Source organism: Neophocaena asiaeorientalis, unplaced genomic scaffold (assembly GCF_003031525.2).
Source record: "Neophocaena asiaeorientalis asiaeorientalis breed wild unplaced genomic scaffold, Neophocaena_asiaeorientalis_V1.1 scaffold198, whole genome shotgun sequence".
Taxonomy (NCBI): Eukaryota; Metazoa; Chordata; class Mammalia; order Artiodactyla; family Phocoenidae; genus Neophocaena; species Neophocaena asiaeorientalis.
In genome coordinates, this window is record NW_020175221.1 from 6,979,412 (window position 1) to 7,002,296 (window position 22,885).

General features: G+C 35.0%; 1 protein-coding gene across 1 annotated transcript in view; it reads left to right on the top strand.

Annotated features, from left to right (window-relative positions):
* The window catches only part of IL6ST (interleukin 6 cytokine family signal transducer), a 48,517-nt gene that overhangs the window by 19,918 nt on the left and 5,714 nt on the right, over positions 1-22,885 (top strand). The window contains exons 4-15 of the mRNA XM_024765354.1: positions 612-732; positions 4,601-4,767; positions 5,320-5,474; positions 7,281-7,440; positions 9,706-9,788; positions 10,874-11,084; positions 11,663-11,845; positions 13,627-13,728; positions 13,914-14,060; positions 14,332-14,472; positions 18,919-19,015; positions 22,686-22,767. Of these exons, the coding sequence (XP_024621122.1) occupies positions 612-732; positions 4,601-4,767; positions 5,320-5,474; positions 7,281-7,440; positions 9,706-9,788; positions 10,874-11,084; positions 11,663-11,845; positions 13,627-13,728; positions 13,914-14,060; positions 14,332-14,472; positions 18,919-19,015; positions 22,686-22,767 (1,649 nt within the window). The remainder of the gene's footprint in view (positions 1-611; positions 733-4,600; positions 4,768-5,319; positions 5,475-7,280; positions 7,441-9,705; positions 9,789-10,873; positions 11,085-11,662; positions 11,846-13,626; positions 13,729-13,913; positions 14,061-14,331; positions 14,473-18,918; positions 19,016-22,685; positions 22,768-22,885) is intronic.

The window sequence follows — 22,885 nt, forward strand, 5'->3', positions numbered from 1 at the left end:
GTGACTGTATTCATAGTAAGTTTCAATTTCCCTTAGTTGCTGAGAAAATGCAGTGTAAAGCAACTACCTGAAGAAGGTGAATAAATACTGGAGAGAGTCCTTCTTCCGTGTTGAGGCAAATAAGTAAACTTAGTATGATCCAAGAATGGATTACCAAATTTGTGGATCACCTAAAACTATAATTTTGGCATTTGCTTTTCCTCCAGCAGAGTTTGGGAAGGCAATAGGGAGAGAAATATAAGTGAATCATTTTTGCTTCTATTTAATTGCCTCTTCCTAACATTCAAATATTATTTTAAAATACATTTAATGGAGAAGTCAGTTGATAATGTCCAGCTATAAATGAAAGTTGATTTTGTGTAGAAAATTAATTTGAAACATACCTATTAATGATAATTATGATAGAAAATGTATGTTACTATCTAAAAGATTTGAATTTAAATAGAAAAGAAATTAATTTTTTAGTCACCAGTCTTTCATTATGTCCTTTTTTCTTGGGTTTGTTTTATTCTATCTAATTTAGGTTGTTTTAAATGTCTAGAGTAGTATATAAATTGCATGTTATTTGTGAATATAAAGCTTTTTGAAAATTTCTAATTTCTCCCTTTTAGTGCCTCCAGAAAAACCTAAAAATTTGAGTTGCATTGTGAACGAAGGAAAGAAAATGATGTGTCAGTGGGATCCTGGAAGGGAAACGCACCTGGAAACAAACTACACTTTAAAATCTGAATGGCAAGTTATTTTAAATTTGTTATGCATTGAATTTATTAAGTTAGCCTTTGGTGCTAGAATTTTTATTTTGTCAAGTAGTAATACTAAATGCAAAGTTTTAAACATTTTATTTAACTTTTTATTTTAGAATATCTGAAACGTGAAAGTAGAAAGAATTGTGTAAGAAATCCTCATGTGCTCATCATCCACCTTCAATAATGATCCGCTCATGACCAGTCTTATTTTATATATACCCCACCCCAGATTGTTTTAAAGAAAATCTAGACATCATATTGTCATATCCGTAAATATTTTAGTACATCTATCTAAAAGATAAGGACACTTTTTAAAACAACATGACGACATAGCTAAATGAAATTGAAAATACTTTCATATTGTCACATTTTTAATCAGTGTTCATATTTTCCCGGTTGTCTCATAGATATATGTATGTATTTTTACATTTGTTCAAGATGTAAATAATCACCATATATTGCCAATTCATATGTTTTGTCTCTCTTAACCGTAGTTTCCACCTCTCTCTCTCTTCTTTCTCTTTGCAATTCAGTTATTAAAATAATGGTTACACATTATTTAATACATTCCTCTGTCCCTTTATTTCCTAAAACTTGCCATTAGATCTAGAATCTTAATCAGATTTTCTTTTTCTTTTCAAAAATAATTCATAGGAGTATGTGTACTTCCATTAGGAACAACCACATAATGTTTGATTGATTTTCTTATGCTAAGTTTGAGCAATGGTTTCGGGTATTTTAAAATTCCCCATTAGTTTTTTTTCAAACATAAAGAAAAGTTGAAAGAATTTTACAGTGAACGTTTATACATACTCATTACCTAGATTCTACAATTAACATTTTACTATATTTGCTTTATCACATACCTGTTTATCTGTGCATCTTTGTCTCCATCTACCAATCTCTTTTTTTAATGCATTTCAAAGTGAGTTACAGACGTTTATATACTTCACCCTTAATCACTTCAGCATTTACACCATTAATTAGATTAATTAACTAGATGTTTACAAAAACAGGAACGTTTTTGTTTTTAGGTAAAATTTATGTATCAGTATCTCTTGGGACTTCGCTGGCAGTCCAGTGGTTAGACTCCTGCTTCCACTGCAGGGGGCACAGGTTCGATCCCTGGTCGGGGAACTAAGATCCTGCAAGCTGCATGGTGTGGCCAAAAAAGAAAAGAAGAAAATTTATTTTTCTCTCAAGATATACTTACATATCTTAAGTGTATTATTCAGTGAGTTTTGACTAGTGCATATACATCTGTGTAACTTAAACCCCTGTCAAGATACAGGACACTACTGTACTGTTAAACCCTCATGCCCCTTCCCGGTCAATCCCAACCACCACCCTATTTCACCACATTCCACAAGGCGACTACTTGTCTCATTTCTTCCCTATAGACTTTTGCCTGTTCCAGAATGTCATATAAATGGAATCATAAAGTATGTGCTCTTTTTGTGAAAGGATTAATGACTCAGCAGAATGGTTTTGGAATTTAACCATGTTGTTTCACATTAGTTTTTCACTTAAAGGTTTGAGCATTCATCAGTGATCATTATTTATATATGAGGTACAAAATAATGATATTTTATCCTTTTCTTCTTTTTTTTTTTCATCCGAAACACTTAAAGCTTTTCTCCATCAACTATTGGTTACCCTGACGTACAGTCCATATAAGAGAAGCAAAATGGTGTTAATATTTTCCATTTATTAACCAGTTTTATAAGTTGGTTCCCTACCATCCTCCAAAGGTAGATGTAAGGGGTTTTCCTCCTCATTATGGATTCATATTTAAACATATTTGATGTGTTTTAATCCATTACAGTTATTATTCTTCTTAAACTTAAATCGCCCCATCTTTGGTTAGTGGGAACTTTTCACATTGGCTCATCCTTTTGACACAGCTTCATTAGTCTTTGATAGCTTCCTGATTTCTGAAGTGACATGATGTTCCAGGTTCGTCTTAATATCAACCATTTCCTAAGTAGTCATGGTTCCAGTTAGTGTGAAGTACTATTTAGAGACTACAGTCTGGGTGTTAGGAATCTCATTGCTACTGGATTGTTGTTTCTAGGGTTTTTCAGTGGAAAGAGCTAAGAATGTTTTTAAGATAAAATACATCATGAACTCATACTGGTATTTCCAATTTAAAATCCAGACTATAGGTTTTTACTTAATTCATCTATCTAACATCTATATCGCCTTTCTTCTATGCTGAAAACCTTAATTCCCAGCAACACCAACATAATTATTCATTTGCTTTATTCCACAGTAAATAAAACAGCTACAGAGTAACAATTCCAGTATTAGCACCAACAATGTGATTACTAAAAAAGAATTTTAAGGTTGTTTTTCTCTCACTAAGGACATAATTAAGTTACTCTTTTAGAGTTACTTGAAATAGTTCCTTTCTGTGTGTTACACCACCAACTCAATACAAGAATTCATATGTTTCATTTTGCTTTCCGTTTTTAAGAATTTTCTTCATTGTGTAAAATAATAAATTAACCCACACAAATTTCTAAGACAAGATATGTTCACAGAGGTCTCTGTTCCCCGTGTCCTTTACCTTATTTCCTCCCTCCCTCTAGAGCAGGGGTCCCCAACCCCCAGGCCACGGACCGGGTCTTTGGCCTGTTAGGAGGGGGGTTGCACAGCAGGAGGTGAGCCGCCAGCAAGCGAGCGAAGCTTCATGTGTATTTACAGCTGCTCCCCATCACTCGCATTACTGCCTGAGCTCCACCTCCTGTCAGATGAGCGGCAGAATTAGATTCTCATAGGAGTGCAAATCCTACTGTGAACTGCACATGTGAGGGATCTAGGTTGCGAGCTCCTTATGAGAATCTAACGCCTGATGATCTGAGGTGGAGCTGAGGCAGTGACGCGAGCGCTGGGTAGTGGCTGCAAACACATATTATCATCAGCAGAGAGGTTTGCACAGAGACCATAATAAATCAACTGCTTGCAGACTCACATCAAAACCCTATCAGTGAGTGGCAAGTGAAAACAAGCTCAGGGCTCCAGTTGTATAATTATTTCATTATATATTATTGTAATAATAATAGAAATAAAGTGCACAATAAATGTAATGTGCTCGAGTCATCCTGAAACCACCACCCCACCACCCCCGGCTTGTGGAAAAATTGTCTTCCACGAAACTGGTCCCTGGTGCCAAAAAGGTTGGGGACCACTGCTCTAGAAGTTGCCTGTTTTGGTTTAGTTTTGATTTATCCTTCTGTTTTAAAAAATAGCAAGTATATATATAAATATTCTTAATTGATACATAATTTAAACATATGTGAATAAATATAGTCACATCACTTGAAATTTTCTGTGGTGATAGAAATCAGAAAGTGGTTGCCAGGGTTTGACTGGAAAGGGATTGAAGGAATTTTCTGGGGTGATAGAAATTCTTATCCCTACCCTATCACCTCCTAGCATACTGTGCTTTGAAAAAGCATACTGTGCTTAAAGAAAGACATTGCTGGTACAATAAAGATTTTGTTTCAGGAAAGGAAAGAAACAGTACTAATATCACAGGAAATGAATAATTTTTAGACAAGGTCAATGGGGATAGAGCATAACGTTCTAAATGTGATATTCTTGGAGTAAAATTTTGAAAATAATTTTGTGTTTTAAGATATAGATCAAACTCAGTTTTAAAGAAAAACAGGTGAACTTTTAACAAATTTTGATTTTAGTGTTCAACAGTTTATTCTAAACTTATTGGAATTAACTTTTTTATTCTAAGCTATAATGATCTGGGTCTCATCAAACTCTTTTCAAGTAACCTTTTTCACTCTAATTTTTTCAAATCTATTTTTAATGACTGATTCTACCATTTTTGTATTTAGGGCCACAGAGAAGTTTGATGATTGTAAAGCAAAACGTGACACCCGCACCTCATGTACTGTTGATTATTCTCCTGTGTATTTTGTCAACATTGAAGTCTGGGTAGAAGCAGAGAATGCTCTTGGGAAGGTTACCTCAGATCATATCAATTTTGATCCTGTAGATAAAGGTAGTTATAAACCTAAATTTGAGAATTTATTAGAATATACAATGGTTTTATAAATTAGTTTTAAGTTTAATTAATGTAGAAACAAGCATTTATTTTATTATCTTAGTGACTTATACAAATTCACTTTATCAACAGCATTAAAAATAATTTGGAAAAAGAAAAATATCCATAATCCAACCACACTCACAGCTGTTTTCACTTCGACTGTTATCTTCTGGTATTTGTCCAAATATCAAACATTTTATAGCATTGTAATCATAATATACATGTTCTATTTTTATTCTTTTTTTAAATTTCATATATCATAAATACTTAACTGTCTTTTAATACCTGAACCTGAAAAGATTAACACATGTAATAAACTGACAAGGAAAAAAACTAGAGTTTCTTTAGGAGCCTTTCCTTTCCATTATAATAGTATGGCATAGCATTGCTTTTAGAGAAATTATTTCATTTGGTGAGAATAAAAGAATACTGTGAAATAAAATCTAAAGAGTATATTTGACTTTGTATAAGAAGTTATAATCTATTGGATCTATTTTAATTCTTCAGTGAAGCCCAATCCACCACATAATTTATCAGTCAGCAACTCAGAGGAACTGTCTAGTATTTTAAAATTGACATGGATCAACTCAAGTATTAAGAGTTTTATAAGACTGAAATATAACATTCAATATAGGACCAGAGATGCCTCAACTTGGAACCAGGTAAATTGAAAGTTACTGTTTATTCAAATAGTCTTTCTTGCAACCCACTAACCTAAAAATCCCAATCATTTTCTGAATGTCTTAAGTTTCTGGTTATGTGAAGTATTTTGCTTGACACCTCTTCTAGATCTGTATCTCAAGCAAGGACCAACAGGAAGACATCCAGATAGAAAATACAATTTTGCTCAATACAGTAGCTTTAAAGTGAAATATGGAAGTGATGCAGGATGATAGGGAATAGCATTTTTGACAACAGGTGAAAGGACCACAAATAACAGGAAGTAGATTAAGTAGAGGAGTAAAAATGAAGAGATTATGCAGATAAGGTAGAGCAGGAGTTAGCAAATGACATCTGCAGGCCAAATCCAGCCTGTCATCTGTTTTTGTAAATAAAGTTTTCTTGGAACACAGCCACACACATTTGTTTACATATTGTCTCTGACAGTTTTTGTGCTACATAGAAAGAGTTGAGTAGTTGCAACAGAGACCATCTGGCCCACAGCCTAAAATGTTTACAATCTAGCCCTTTATAGAAAGTTTGCCAGCCCATGAGGAAGGGATTGTAAGACTGAAAAGGAAAAAGACAGTGTACCCAAAGATGATGCTATCAGCAAAAGAAGTACTTGGAACTTTTCAAAAGGCTATCACCATAGCATTGAGCTCCCCATACTATTCTTTGTTGTAACTCCATTTATCACTAACAAAATGCTTTTGCTTTGTTTCTCTGGTTGCAATAATGAGCTTAGAAGGGAATTGAGCCCATGACCTTCCTACTGCTGTCCTCCATTCCACTTATCTAAAGGGCTCAGAATACAATCAGAAAAAGCAACAAACCAAAATGGATTAATGTTTCATGTTGTACATGAGGATTGTACAGAGAGGATACATACCAGAAGTTCTTCAAAATATTTTTTAATATCATAGAATCTTAATTCATTGGTACAAAAAAGACTCGACACCTATTTGGTATTCAGTGTTGAAATCTCAGAGCAGAGTGGTAGAAAGAACCTGTTACTTATCTGTCTTTATTTCCTGAAAACCAAGTTTATCTACAAAGATAGCTTTTCTTTTTCTTAATTGGGCTGGATATCTTCCTTTTGCCTATCTAGATCTACACTGTACCCTTCTCCACCCTACTCTTTGTCTTGAGATGCTGACCTGTATGGATTTTATCTGTTGGTTCTCTCTAGTTTCCTAGTGAGTTCCTAGCTAATGGGAGGAGGGGTCCTGGCAAGAGAGAGGAGAGAGAGAAGTGAGATCAGCATATTTATTTTCCCTGCTTCCTCCCTGGAGCTTCCCTGTCTCAACCTGAGGTCACTGCTTCTCTCAAGTTAACCCTTTGTGACCCTGTTCTTCCAGGTTCTGGTACCGCCCCTCATCCCTTTGGGTCTAAAGGTGGTAGCACCTAGAAGCCCCAGAGTACTGCCTATACTATCTAAGGTTTCCCTACACTCTGCCCATACTTCCTATAGTAAACCCTCCTTGAATTAAATTCTAATTGGAATTCCCATCTTTTTCCTGCTGAGACCCTGAGTGTTATAAGAGTATAGAAGAAAGAAAGAAAGAAAAGAAAGGATAAAAGGATTAGTAATAGATGTTTCTGTATTTCCCAAACCTATTAACTTTACTGATTTTGACTGCTTATTCACTTGCACTTATTTCTCTCCAGAGCTTGAGTCAAATTAGTCTTCTTTCATTAGTTATTAGTCTTATTTCATTAATTAGCTTTTAAAATCTTAGGCAGTTTAGAAGACCTATAATAAATACCTTTGGGGGTTTTTTTTGGTCAATTTGCTTTGTTTTCAGATTCCTCCTGAAGATACAGCATCTACCCGATCTTCATTCACTGTCCAGGACCTTAAACCTTTTACAGAGTATGTGTTTAGGATTCGTTGTATGAAGGAAGATGGTAAAGGATTTTGGAGTGACTGGAGTGAAGAAGCGAGTGGGATCACATATGAAGATAGTAAGTAAATAAGTATATGAAGAAAAAAGCATTGGAATTCTGATTATAAGTTATGTCTGGTTTTAATAATACAGATCTCATTGCTTCTTATTTTGTGATCATTTTATTCAAACTGATATTTTACACTTCTTAAAGGATATCAAGTATAAAATCTAATATGCATTATTGATAGTACAAACCTTTTTGATACCTAATTAAAGAAAATTATGGAATAGTGTCTTAGATACCACGAGAAAACCATTAACGGTTTGTAAATCCAGAACATTTTATTAAAGGAGAGTAGTCCAGAAATCTCTAACTAGAGAATCATATCCTGAATCATTAAAATCACCATCTAGCAAAATGTGTTTTAGACCCTCACTATCAAAAAGATATTTGTACTATTGTTTTTATTCATTTTTTCTTTTTTATCAGTACTTAATAAGCCTCTGGAAAAGCATCCTGGCATTTTGGTTGGTTGATTTATTTTCATTTTCCCTTTTTTTCTCATGATAATACAGTGTGTATACTGTAGAATCCAAAAGGCATAAAAAGATACACAGTGTAAAATAAAATTCCTTCCCCAAAGCAGCTAATGTTAATAATTTCTTCTGTAGCCATCAAGAAATAATCCTATGGCATAGTTTTGTTTTTGGGGGTTTTTTGGAAACATTTTCCTATTATGGTCACCCTCTTTAGGTGTCAGTGGCAGCAGCCATGGCTTTAAAACCTTCCCTACCACCTGTATCCCTTCACTTCCATGGAGCTCTTCCAGAGGTTTCATGAGAGTTACATGAATTGAGAATGTCAAAGGCAGAAAAGTAAAGTACCCCTTCTCCACCAAGAATTTTCTCTCATTTTGATAAATGCCAGGAAAGAAAGTACTCCTACTATTGCTGGTTTGGGAATCCTCGATCAGATCCCTTTGTCTTGGTCAGGAATTCTTTTCTTTTTTTAAAAAATTAATTTATTTATTTTGGGCTGTGTTGGGTCTTCTTTTCTGCGCGAGGGCTTTCTCTAGTTGTGGCAAGCGGGGGCCACTCTTCATCGCGGTGCGCGGGCCTCTCGGTGTCGCGGCCTCTTTTGTTGCGGAACACAGGCTCCGGACTCACAGGCTCAGTAATTGTGGCTCACGGGTCCAGCCGCTCCGCGGCATGTGGGATCTTCCCAGACCAGGGCTCAAACCCATGTCCCCTGCATTAGCAGGCAGATTCTCAACCACTGCGCCACCAGGGAAGCCGCAGTCAGGAATTCTTAAGCTGATATTCTTGGGGCCTTTAAAAGTACTTGGGTCAGTTTGGGGGAGTTCTTGAACTACTTCAAAATGTTGACAAAATATTGTGGTTAGTACTTGTGTGAATTTTCTGGAGCGATGGTACATAACCTTGTCAAATTAAAGAGATATCTGGTGTCCAAAAAGTTATGAACCATTGGATTATGCTTTTCTTCAAATTAGTGAAAGAAGCTCCTAGGTCCTCTTTATGTTAGGAACCATTTCCAGCCCATAAAATTTCCTTTATAACTTCATGTTCTTTATTCTTTTGGGGCTCTGCACTGTACTCATGTATATATCTATTTGAACTCCCTGTACCAGCAGCTTTTTCCCCAGCCTTCCTGGTCTGCCTTTCCTCTTTTCTCTGTTTTGTCAACTGTAGTTACCTCTTCATGATCAGCACATCACGGCTTAGATTTTATTCAGATCCTTTTTTATTCTGTTGAATACCATAGTTTGCAATTATAGTTATAAAAATTTTGAATTTTTAAAACCTAATTATCAGCATTTGATGTTTTGTAAAGTGCTTTTTCACATGGTTGGTGATTATTACAACAATCCTGTGAATTCATTTTTATAATATCCCATTACATTGACTCATCCCAACATAAGGTAGTAAACTTATACTACATTTAACTCCATTTATTTTAATTTGTTTTCTATTCTTAAATGTATGCATTTAGGGGTTTTAAGCATGTATTTAAATATGATTTTTCAGTTTGATTTTTAGCAATAAGAAATAGTGATACATCTTTGGTTATTGCTTAGGATATATTTGTACCTTTAAAATTTTAAGATTACAAAAGAGTTTCAATGTACTCTAAATCATCAAGCTATCACCCTGACTAAAGGAAGACCCAGGCATATCATGCTGGGATGGGAATAGGCTGGTATAAAGAAAGAGTTAGAGACACCATATGATTGGAGGGCAAGAATATTAAGAACAAAGTAAGAGAACAATTTCTAGGATTTTATTTTACTGTTATAATAAAAAGTTTATGTCATTTCTTTAGGACCATCCAAGGCACCAAGCTTCTGGTATAAGATAGAGCCATCTCATACTCATGGCTGTAGATCTGTACAACTCATATGGAAGGTAAAAAAAAATTGCCTATTTATATTCTTCTATTTCATATAAATATATTTTATATGGTGTTATGAGTGGAGCTTAATTTTTGATATCTATTTGATAACTATAATAAATAGAAACACAAAGCTTTATATATACTATCAAAAAGTCAGGTTCCTAAACTACAGGTGATACCTCATATATATTTCAGCGTAGTTCCGTGAAAGTTATGTGAGAAGAGGGGCCTTGTTGTTGTTTTTTTATAAATTTATTTATTTATTTTTGGTTGCGTTGGGTCTTCGTTGCTGTGCACAGGCTTTTCTCTAGTTGTGGTGAGCGGGGGCTACTCTTTGTTGTGGTGCGTGGGCTTTTCATTGCGGTGGCTTCTCTTGTTGCAGGACACAGGCTCCAGGTGCACAGGCTTCAATAGTTGTGGCACGCGGACTCAGTAGTTGTAGCGCATGGGCTTAGTTGCTCCGCAACATGTGGGATCTTTCCCGGACAAGGGCTCGAACCCGTGTCCCCTGCATTGGCAGGCGGATTCTTAACCACTGCACCACCAGGGAAGTCCTAGCGGCCTTGATTTTACCAAACTTTTCTCAGTGCCTCATAGAAAATAATTAATCAATGTTTTGGGTAATCAAAGTGTATGCTGGTAATAGGAAATAAAGTTGTTGTGCACTCCATAAATGTTCACGAGTGGATCATACTAAAGTAAGGTAGAAAGAAAAATACTCAAGACATAAAATAATTTAGGCCAACATAGCCACAGTGCAGAACTGTGTAGAGAACAAAAGGCTAACAGAATGGTGCTTTCCCTCGTAGTTGACGTCATGCTTTTTTTTTTTTTTTTTTGTTTATCCCCTGCATCGGCAGGCGGACTCCCAACCACTGCGCCACCAGGGAACCCCCGTCATGCTTTTTGAAGTCAGTCTTCATTCAGTGTATAGTAGTTTTACTTCAGTAGTGAGTTCAAAGTAAGGTTGCCAGTCCCTTCCAATTAAATATTTAGAGATTTGACATATAGCAGAATTTGTGAACATGAAGAAAAACTGATTAACTTTATTCAAGATTTATGAAACACATTTTTAAAATAAATTATTTTATTACAGACATTGCCTTCTTTTGAAGCCAATGGAAAAATCTTGGATTATGAAGTGACTCTCACAAGATGGAAATCACGTTTACAAAATTACACAGTTAACGACACAAAACTGACAGTAAACCTCACAAATGATCGCTACATAGCAACTCTGACAGCAAGAAATCTGGTTGGCAAATCAGATGCATCTGTTTTAACTATCCCTGCCTGGGGCTTTCAAGGTTTGTGTCCCTTAGATAGAGCCTGACTTATGAATGGGAAAGGGTAGTTAGGTATTGACAGGGCTCCTGTAAAAAATTGTAAGTATTCTAAGACTGTCTCTTCAGTATCAACAGTGATCATATTTTTAGAAGTCAGTCAGCAGCCGAACCTGGTCGATCATTTTGTGGCTCACTTAAACTTTGCAGTAAGCTGCTTAATTCATTTAAGCATTTTCTGATTATCTTTTTTAAAATATATTTTTAATGTTTTAGGAACTTTATATGTATATGACTTAAATATATTGTTTTTCTATAGCTTTATCTGTAGCTTTCAAAGAAAAAAAACATTACAACTTATGTACACAAAACACTTGAAGAACTTTGGGAAAGGAAGAATTTAAGTTCCAAAATAAATCGACTATTTACTTTACATGTAAATTATAATAAAGTGCTTTTATTCATGTAAATACATGTTAATATTATATGCTACAAAAACGTGATAGCAAGATCACATGGTTATGGAAAAGAATGTAAAATATTGGAATATCAAATTTTTAAATGTTCATTTATCATATCAGTATTCAAACTTTGTTTTAAAGCTACTCACCCCATAACGGATCTTAAAGCATTTCCCAAAGACAATGTGCTTTGGGTAGAATGGACTGCTCCAAATGAATCTGTAAACAGATATATACTTGAGTGGTGTGTGTTATCAGATAAATCGCCCTGTATCCCAGACTGGCAACAAGAAGATGGTACTGTACATCGCACCTATTTAAGAGGTATACCTGGCTACAAACATTTAAGTTGCTGTCCTTTTTCTAGCTCTTCAGACAGATTTTTCTTTTACATATTCTTTTCTGCTTTGTGGTCCATTGAAAAGATACCCAGTTTATCATAGTTGCTAGTTACGTCTTGTGTACTAGATTTGTGACTCTCAGCAAGTCACACTTAACCTCTCTAAACTGCAGGGTCTGTTTATGGACTAAGTGGGGTTAATGCTATCTTCTTGTAATATTCCACTGTAGTTTCGATCATCAAAGGAATGTTCACAAAACTAAAGTAAGATAAATACAAGATAATTCAACCTCTGTTGCTAATAGTATCTCTGTACCTTATTAAATTCCCTCATCCTTTAATGAGAAAATATTTTCCCTGAGCATCTAGATGGCTTATTAACTTCTTATAGCTGTTGAAGAAGCGAAGCAGAACTAGAACTTAGATTTCCTTGTCTTTTAAACTGCAAGTACTAATGAAGGACAGAAAGTAATGTATTATAGAGCTCCAAAATGGGTTGCTCTCATTGTAAGATACTACTTATCAAGTGATACAACAACTTTAAAGAGAAAACAAAGCATTCAGTTTGTATGTGTGTAAAGAAGGAAAACCATTAGAATACAGCTTCAAATAATGATTAATCAGCGAAAACATGTTAACAAAGATCTACCATATATCTTTATATATAGCCATAAACTTAATGAGCTTTATTCATAACATAGGCTGTTTGGCCCTCATTAACCTATTATTTAATATATAGTTTTACTAATCCTGGTTGTCTAGTTTATCAACCTTATCCAAATAAAAGCAAGGTGGAGCTAGAGAGGAGATAGATTGATAATAACTGGACAATAGGAACTTGTACTATAGCATAGCATAGGCTCTGGAGACCTTCAGGTTTTGCAGGGATCCCCACATAGCTCAGTAGGCCTGATAAAACATCACTGTATTACAGCAGAATATAAAAATATTGTCTTCTTGATAATATTGAATCATCAAGAAAATTACTCTAAGAAATCAAAAAAGTGTATGTCACTTCATGCATAATAGTTAAGGAAATGTAATTCTTATTGAAAGTATAAACTTCAGTATAACAAAAAGAAACTTTTTGCTGTTCCGTGCTGAAGGGATAGATAGATTGCTTTGTTAATCTGGAGAGATTATAAATAAAGGAAACATTTAAGATAATTTTTTCTTTTAAAATTATGTTACTTTCTGGGAGAAATAACACTAATTCTTTTTTTCCCAGTCACCTGACAAACCACAGCCATTAGCACTTTCCCTAGCTCTGATAGTGACATCTTGCACTTAGGCAGTTCTCAGAGAAGTAGGTAAAATGTACAAAAATTGCCAAACTCTAAGGAAGACCCAGGATAATTTGAGATCAGTGTTTTATAAATCCTGAATATAAATGCAATCATTACTTTTATTGACAGTATAAATATTTTTTATTCACTGTATTGGCAATAAAAGTAACCTTTTATTTTCAGTTTTATTCTGTTAAGCTTGAATCCAGTAAACAAAAGGCAATGCTTACTTTAAAAGTTGCAGTTTTAAAAAAAGGAAAGTTCAGTGGTAATAATTTCATAATGTATGCAAACGTCAAATCATGATTTAGTATACCTGAAATATGTTGTACATCAACTATATTTCAATTTTTAAAAATGAATGAAAATAAAAGAAAGTTCAGTGGTCATGAAATTATAATGTAAAAGTAAGTAATGGAATTAATTAGGTTTTTTTCACTATAGGGAAAAAAATGCTTAATCCACTATTCTTACTTTAGGAAACCTAGCAGAGAGCAAATGTTATTTGATAACAGTCACTCCAGTGTATGCTGATGGACCAGGACTCCCCGAGTCTATAAAGGCATACCTTAAACAAGCTCGTAAGTCCAGACCTATTTTCTTTGAAAAACGTTGTTTTTTAACTAACAAAGACATTTTATCCCTTTTAAATAAGGATATGTCTTATTATGTTCAAATAATTTCATGATAATGAAATTTTACGAAGTCTTAATGATTTACTAAATTCTAATGATTTTCAGTTGGTAAATACCCTATTCTGTTTCAGCACCTTCCAAAGGACCTACTGTCCGGACAAAAAAAGTGGGGAAAAATGAAGCTGTCTTAGAGTGGGACCAACTTCCTGTTGATGTTCAGAATGGATTTATCAGAAATTATACTATATTTTATAGAACCATCATTGGAAATGAAACTGGTAATAAAACTATATCAGCTATTAAGAATCAGGGGTTTTTTCTTAAGCTTTTAAATACTAATTTGTCTCACCTTCTTGTGTTATACATCTTAGTATAGCATATTATCCTCAGAAAAGAGATACCTGAGAATATGCTTTATGGTTGCTTTCATGGTCCTATTAAAGAAACATTGTTTTCTAGTAAAATATGTTTTAAGACACTCACAATGTCAAATATAGGCCAAACCAAGCAAGAGTAGTTGAATAAAGCACACTTACTGATTTCTTCCAGCTGTGAATGTGGATTCTTCCCACACAGAATATACGCTGTCCTCTTTGACTAGTGACACTTTGTATATGGTACGAATGGCAGCATATACAGACGAAGGTGGAAAGGATGGTCCAGAATTCACTTTTACTACACCAAAGTTTGGTAAGAAATAATGATGTTTGATCTTTCTTCTTTTCTCTTTTTTCTTTTTAAAATTTAATCAGACTAAAAATGGGCTTAGTTTATATGCTAAAATTTTGTTTAAAGTGCATCTTTGGATTCATATAAATGAAGTGTTCATAAATTATGATTTTTATATTGTTGTTTATCTGGTTTTGGTTATTTCTTTACAGAAAATTTTTTCCTTACTTTTTTGTTGTTTCTTTAATTGTCTCTGACTGGTTTCACTTGTACTCTGTAAATCCCAAAAGAATTGTGTATCTTTCTAAATGAGTTTACTTTTTCACTGGCAAAACTTGGATGTGGTCTCTTTCTTCACTTGTTCTTCCTCTTACGGGCAGGTTGCTGTAAAGACTAGTCCACCCTTGCAGTCTCATTTCCATACCTCCAGCTCAGTCTTTAACCTGCTCAAACCAGGCTTCCAACCCACCACTCCACTGAAACCTCTCTAGTGTCACTCACAGAAGACCCCTTACTTGTCCTATCCAATGCATGCTTTTTAGTCATCTTTGTTGTCCTATGCTTCCCAGCATTTGACCCTGTTGGCCTGTTCATCCTTGAAACTGTCTCTTCCCTTCGTTTGTTTTTCTAACAGCACTCTCCTGAGTCTCCTCCCTGTCTGGTATTTTCTTCTTGATCTCTTTTAAATGCTCTATATTCTCCAGAGCTCTGTTCTTGGCACTGTTTTCTGATTTGCCTATTCAAATTCCCTGCCTATGACTTCAGCCATCCTCTCTTCCCTTCTGAAATACATTTTTCCTTCTTTGTTCCATGCCACAGCTCTTTGCCAAAGCCAGAAATTTAGGTGCAATTGTAGTAAGTTTCTTCATATCTTTTTCACTTACATAAACCAAGTATCAGGTCCAGTAGATCATGCCTTCTAATTACTGCTTGTGCATGTGCTTTCATAATCTCTTTCTTTGACCCTAAACTTCTCGTCATTTTCCCCACCCTTTTGTCTTTTCCCAGTATGTGGCCCTATACCTTTTCTTGTTTTGGCTATTCCTGTAGCCTCCCTAAAGCAGACTTAAACTGCATTCTTTCCTGTATCTACTACATTTTGAATCATTATAGAAATTACCTTATTTTATTGTAATTGTATTTGTAACACCCACACCCAAGCACCAAGACAGTGAGTGATAAATAATAAGCTGTTTATCATATAAATAAATAAATCATTCAACCATATTCCTCATTGGTTGAATGATTGCTGAGAGAGCAAATAAGTAGATAAGTGACTACATAAGATGGATATTAAAAGATCCTGAGCTTTGCTGTGATGGCCAACAATAAATATAGGCTATGGGATAAGATTTGTGGTGACATGTTTGTGGAATATATATGTAACAAATACAGGTTTCCCCCACCATCCAAAAGTAGAGCATTCCTATGAAACCTTTCATAAGCCAAAGTGGTGTAGAGCAAAGAGTATTCCCCACTTTTGGAAAGCTCACATTATGCCACTTCACTTTCACGAAAGACCTATGTTAGTACACTAACAAGCTTTTTTCATAAATTTATTTCTGTTAGCAAAAACAGACATTAATGTAATTTATGAAAAAAGCTTGTAGTATACTGATGTAGGTCTTTCCTGAAAGTGAAGTGGCATAATGTGAACTTTCCAAAAGTGGGGGGATACCTGTAATATTTGAAATAAAACTTTGTGTCATGATCTTTAAAAAATAGTAATAATAAACTTTAAAAATATTATCCTGATTATAAAAATAGTGTTCATTATAAGGAATTTAGACTATACAGTAAAATACAAAGAGGAAGAAAAACCACTCCTGATCCCTCATCCAAAATAATCTCAACATATTTATATATCCTAGTCTTTTCTGTGCATACATTTTTTTCCAAAAACGAAATCATACTTATTACTTCATCATCTGCTTTTTCCTCTGGCCTATCTATTGTTGTATGGATTCATTATGGCTACTTCACATGGCATGGAATTTGCTCCCAAGGACCATATAGCTTAGTTGAAGAAATATGGTACAAGTAAACAAAACAAACAGAGAGACATTTGAGCCATGTAGATAGTAAATAGAGCAGGAATTTAAAGATATCTGAAGTGGGGAGTTTTACCTTCGAAGATTTTGTGGGGAAGACAATACTTGAGCCTTGAAGTTAAGATGTGGACAGATAGGAAGAAGAAGGCATCTTAGTTCAGCATGAGCAAAGGCCCAAGGCATGAAAACATAGTAAGCAGAAGTTCAGCACCAATAAAGGAGAGGATCTTCCTGAATTTGATTTGGCATATGTATGAGAACCTTAGCATTCAGGAATTAATATTTTCCAACCTATAGTTTATTCCTGAGACTTTATCTGATTTCTTGGTTCCTATCATGCTTTGTAGGAGGTAAAGTTACTTACAAAGGGATACGTGTGGTGGAAAGATAAGACTAAGTGAATACTGTATTACTGTAGTACTACTTTCATACTACTTTTTCCTGTAAAAGACTAGTTACAGGGGGCTGGAGGAGTTAACCAGAAACAACCATAGGTAAATCATTAAAAAAATCTCTAATATAAATTGTCCCAACTAGTGATTCATTTGATTAATAAGTCCTCTTTTATTTTTTTATACATCTTTATTGCAGTATAATTGCCTCACAATACTGTGTTAGTTTCTGTTGCACAACAAAACGAATCAGCCACATGCATATACTTGTCCCCACATCCCCTCCCTCTTGAGCCTCCCTCCCCTCCTCCCTATCCCACCCCTCTAGGTCATTGCAGAGCACTGAGCTGATCTCCCTGTGCTATGCGGCTGCTTCCCACCAGCCAACTGTTTTACGTTCAGTAGTGTATATATGTCGATGCTACTCTCACTTCACCCCAGCTTCGCCCTCCCACCCCATGTCCTCAAATCCATTTTCTATGTCTACCTCTTTATTCCTGCCGTGCAACTAGGTTTATCAGTACCTTTTTTTTTTTTTTAAGATTCCGTATATATGCATTGGCATCCAGTATTTGTTTTTCTCTTTCTGACTTATTTCACTCTGTATGACAGACTCTAGGTCCATCCACCTCACTACAAATAACTCAGTTTCATTTCTTTTTATGGCTGAGTAATATTCCATTGTATATATGTGCCACTTCTTCTTTATCCCTCCATCTGTCAGTGGACATTTAGGTTGCTTCCATGTCCTGGCTATTGTAAATAGTGCTGCAGTGAACATTGTGGTACATGTCTCTTTTTGAATTACAGTTTTCTCAGGGTATATGTCCAGTAGTGGGATTGCTGGGTCATATGGTAGTTATATTTTTCGTTTTTTAAGGAACCCCCATACTGTTTTCCATATTGGTTGTATCAATTTACATTCCCACCAACAGTTCAGGAGGGTTCCCTTTTCACCACACCCTGTCCAGCATTTACTGTTTCTACATTTTTGATAATGGCCATTCTGACCGGCGTGAGGTGACACCTCATTGTAGTTTTCATTGCAGATAGGGATTCATGTGGTATTTAGGAATCTCAGGCTTGCTGCATTTTAGATGATATTATTCCTACTTCTGCCACTCCTTGTGCCTGTTAAGATTCTCCTAAAATTCTTAGCCCTATGTCAGATTTATCATCTTTTTGAAAATAGTAAATAACTATTAAAAATTTTGCCTGAATTTTACATTTTTATTCCTTATAGAAGATTACATTTATAGTGCAATTATTGAGATTGTTTAAAGCTTTTCCAGGGACTTCCCTGGTGGCGCAGTGGTTAGGAATCCACCTGCCAATGCAGGGGACACAGGTTAGATCCCTGGTCCAGCAAGATCCCACATGCCGCGGAGCAACAAAGCCCGTGCGCCACAACTACTGAGCCTGCGCTCTAGAGCCCGCGTGCCACAACTACTGAAGCCTGCATGCCTAGAGCCCGTGCTCTGCAACAGGAGAAGGCACCACAATGAGAAGCCTGTGCACCGCAACAAAGAGCAGCCCCTGCTTGCAGCAACTAGAGAAAGCTAGCACGCAACAACAAAGACCCGTCGCAGCCAAAAATTAATTAATTTTAAAAAAGAAAAAACTTTTCCAATTCTACCCATTAGTTCTAGAACTCAGAGATGAGCTTTTGCTAAGATTCTGCTGAGTGCAGACCATAAATGTAATAAATAGGTTTGAAAGCTCTTACTAGGTAGATAGATTATCTATCCAATAAACTGAACTAATCAATTTATTCCCCCAGCCAACATATATTTTATGCATACTGTGTGGTCAGGTTACTGTGTAAGGTGTAAGTAGCTAGGATATGATTTACCAAGGGGGAAGGGAGGGGGGAGAGAAACACCTTTAAGTTTGAAAAGGTTGTAAAAAAATATTAGGATGGCATTTCATCTTTTCAACAGTAATCTGGTTGGGAAGTTGCATTATTTCTCTTTAGCATACGTGTCAACAGTTATTTTCTTTCTTTCCCCTTTCTTTTTCTTTAGCTCAAGGAGAAATTGAAGCTATTGTTGTACCTGTTTGCTTAGCATTCCTATTGACAACCCTTTTGGGAGTATTATTCTGCTTTAATAAGCGAGACCTGTAAGTACCCGTATTTATATTTTTGCCTTTTCCCCCACCTTTATTGATCTATAATTTACATGCAATGAAATTCATCCATCTTAAGTGTACAGTTTAATGAATTTTTGTAACTGTATATAGATGTATAACTACCACCACACTCAAGATAGAGAACATTTCCATCACTCTAAAAAGTTGCTTCATTCTGTTTTGTACTCTGTCCTCTCTCTCAGCCCCTGGCCGCAGCAATCACTGATCTACTTTCTCTGGTTGCAGTTTTACCTTTTCTGGGATTTCACATATATGGAATCAAACAACATGTAATTTTTTGTGTTTGATGTCTTTCACTTGACATATTTTTGAGATTCATCCATGTTGCATATATTAATATTTTTCTTTTTATTGCTGAATAGTATTCTATAGTATAGAGATACCAAATTTGTTTACCCGTACACCTATTATGAAAGTTTAGGTTGTTTCTTTGATTTTTGGCTATTATGAATAGCTAAAATATGTATGTGTTGTTACGAACATTCACATACAGATCTTTGTGTGACGATATATTATCATTTATCTTGAGTAAATACTTAGTAGTGAGATTGCTGGGTCATACGGTAAGTGCATATTTAACTTTATAAGAAGCTGTTTTCCAAAGTGTTTGTACCATCTTGTATTCCCAAGAGCAATGTGAGCGTTCCATTTGTTCCATATCATCCTCAATTCTTGGTACTGACAAGGTTTTTAATTTTAGGTATTCTTTATCATGGGTTTGTAGTGCTATCTCATTGTGGTTGTAACTTCTGTTTCCATGATAACTAGTAATAGATCTTTTCATGTGCTACCTATACGTCTTCTTTTGTGGTGTGTCTTTTGAAATCTTTTGCCCATTTTTAAATTGGGTGATTTGTCTTGTTAATATTGAGGTTTAAGAGTTCTTTATATATCTGGTTACAAACTTTTTGTCAAATATATGTTTTGCAAATTCTGAACTGTGGCTTGCCTTTTTATTCTCTTAACTGTGACTTTAGAAAAGCAAAAGTTTAATTTTGGTCAAGTCCATTTTATCAGGGTTTTTTTTTAATGGTTCTTGCTTTTTATGTCCTGTTTAAGAAATCTTTGCCTAACCCAGTGTCACAAATATGTTCTCCTATATTTTCCTCTAGAAGTTTAATCATTTTAGCTCTGTGCTGTGATCTATTTAGAATAAATTTTTGTGCATGTTGTGAAGTCAGGGTCAAAGTTTTTTTCCATAGATATCTAGTCATTCCCAGCATCATTTATTGAAAAGGCTATGTTTTCCTATTGAATTATCTTGAACCTTTGCCAAAATCAATTATCCATATAAGTCTGGATCTATTTGTGGACTCTCAATCCTGTTCCATTGTTCTATATGTCTATTCATCCTGATAACACGTGGTCTTGATTTATTATAGCTCTATAGTAAGTTTTGAGACCAGGTGGTAGAATTCCTCCTATATTTTTTTTCAAAATTATTTTTGCTAGGTTCTTTGCCTTTTCATATAAATTTTAATATCAGCTTATAAATTTCCTTTAAAAATCTGTTAGAATTTTTATTGGAATTTTATTGAATCTGTCCATCAGTTTAGGGTAAAATGCAATCTGAACATGAGTTCACATGTTCATGAGTCAAATAAATCTTTCAGTACGTGAACGTGGTATATCTCTATACTTATCTTGGTTCCTTTTGCAATGTTTTGTAGTTCAGGCCTTGCACATCTTGTGTTAAATTTATTCCTTCCTAAGTGTTTTTTTTTCTGTGTGCTATTATAAATAGAATTTCAAATTTTTTACTTTCTAATTGTTCATTGCTAGTATATTGAAAAGTGCAATTGATCTTGTAAATATATTGGTCTTGTATACTGAGATCTTCATAAATTAATTTAGTCACTTTTTGGATTTTCAACATGCACAGTCATGCTGCCTGCAAGTAAAGATTCCAGTCTTTATACTTTTAGTTCTTTTCATCATTGTACTGGCTAAGACCTTCAGTACTATGTTGAATAGAAGTGGTAAGAGCCAACATCTTTCCATTATTCCCAATCTTAGGCGAAAAAACGTTCAGTCTACACCATTGCATGTTATATTAGCTATAAGTTGAGGAAGTTCTTATATTTATGTTTTGCTAAGAGTTTTTGTCATGAATGGATATTGAATGTTGTCAAATGCTTTTTCTGCATCTGTTGAGATGAGCTTATGATTTTTCTCCTTTCTTTCTTAAATATGAATTTTATTCATTGATTTTCAGGTGTTATACCTTGCATTCCTTGGATTTTGCTAGATTCGGTGTGTTAATTTTTGTATTTTTATGTTCATGAGTGATATTGGTTTGTCCTTTTTGTGGTGTCATTGTGTAGTTTTGGATTCAGGGTAATACTAATTATCTCATAAAATGAATGGCCTCAGGACATATTACCTCTATTTTCTGGGAGAGTGTGTAGGGTTGGTATTATTTCCTCTTTAAATGTTTGATAGAATTCACAAATGAAGCCATCTGGGCCTGCTGTTTTCTTTGCGGGGAGGTTTTTAATTAAAAATTGAATTTCTCACAAGTATAGGGGCTATTGAAGTTTTCTTTTTCAATCTGTTTTGGTAATTGATCTCTTACAAGGGATTTATCCATTTTTTTTTTTTTGGTTGGTCAGTTCATTTAGGTTGTTAATGTTATTGCTTTTTATATTATGTCCAGATTTCATAGTTGTTCCTGCAGGACAGTCTGTTAGGATCTTATTACTCATCTTTATTTGAACTTAATTCTCAAGATGACTCATTTCCTGTGTACCTATGTACACTATGGACCTCTAATGTTGGGCTAGGGACTGTATTAAGGTAAACATATTTAAATAGATTTTTTATGATGGGGGATATCCTGAATTCATTGTTAGCCTTTTCTTCCTTGTGAAAAATCAAATTTATTTTCTCTTGTACCAATGTGAAAATTGAACATTTTTGGGGTTTTGTTTTGGGGAGAGAAGGTATACCACAATTTTTTGTGACCCTGGCTAAAGTTTTTAAGTGTTGTTGTTTGTTTTAATTTATTTATTTTTGGATGCGTTGGGTCTTCGTTGCTGCGCACAGGCTTTCTCTAGTTGCGAGCAGGGGCTACTCTTCGTTGCAATGCATGGACTTCTCATTGTGGTGGCTTCTCTTGTTGTGGAGCATGGGCTCTAAGCACACAGACTTCAGTCGTTGTGGCACGCGGGCTCAGTAGTTGTGGCTCGTGGGCTCTAGAGCACAGGCTCTGTAGTTGTGGCACACCGATTTAGTTGCTCCACAGCATGTGGGATCTTCTCAGACCAGGGCTCAAACCCGTGTCCCCTGCAGTGGCAGGCAGATCCATAACCGCTGCACCACCAGGGAAGCCCTTTAAGTGGTTTTTATTGCAGAATTTAATTCCAGAGATTTTAAAAAATTGAATACTGATTATCAGCTTTAGTCTTATAAACAAACACTTTTTCTTTAAGGATAAAGATCCTCATGCATTTTCAACAGTATTTCTTTTTCTATTGGTTACAAGAAAAATAACGTTTTTGTTAGCTTTGGGATATAGTAGGTATTTTTTATTTAATTGGTTTGATTCTTAAGATTCTTGGATGATAATGTTTAGAAATAGGGACTATTCATTGTTTATTAACATGTGGTTCTACATATGCGTTATTTCTTTTCTCTCCAGAATTAAAAAACACATCTGGCCTAATGTTCCAGATCCTTCAAAGAGTCATATTGCCCAGTGGTCACCTCACACACCTCCAAGGGTAAGAGAAAATATTTCTGACTTACTTGTAATACACAAGCATATTACGATATATTGTAGAGTTCAAGCAAAAGATAATCAGACTGAATCGAAAAGTAGATGAAAATAGTACATAAATG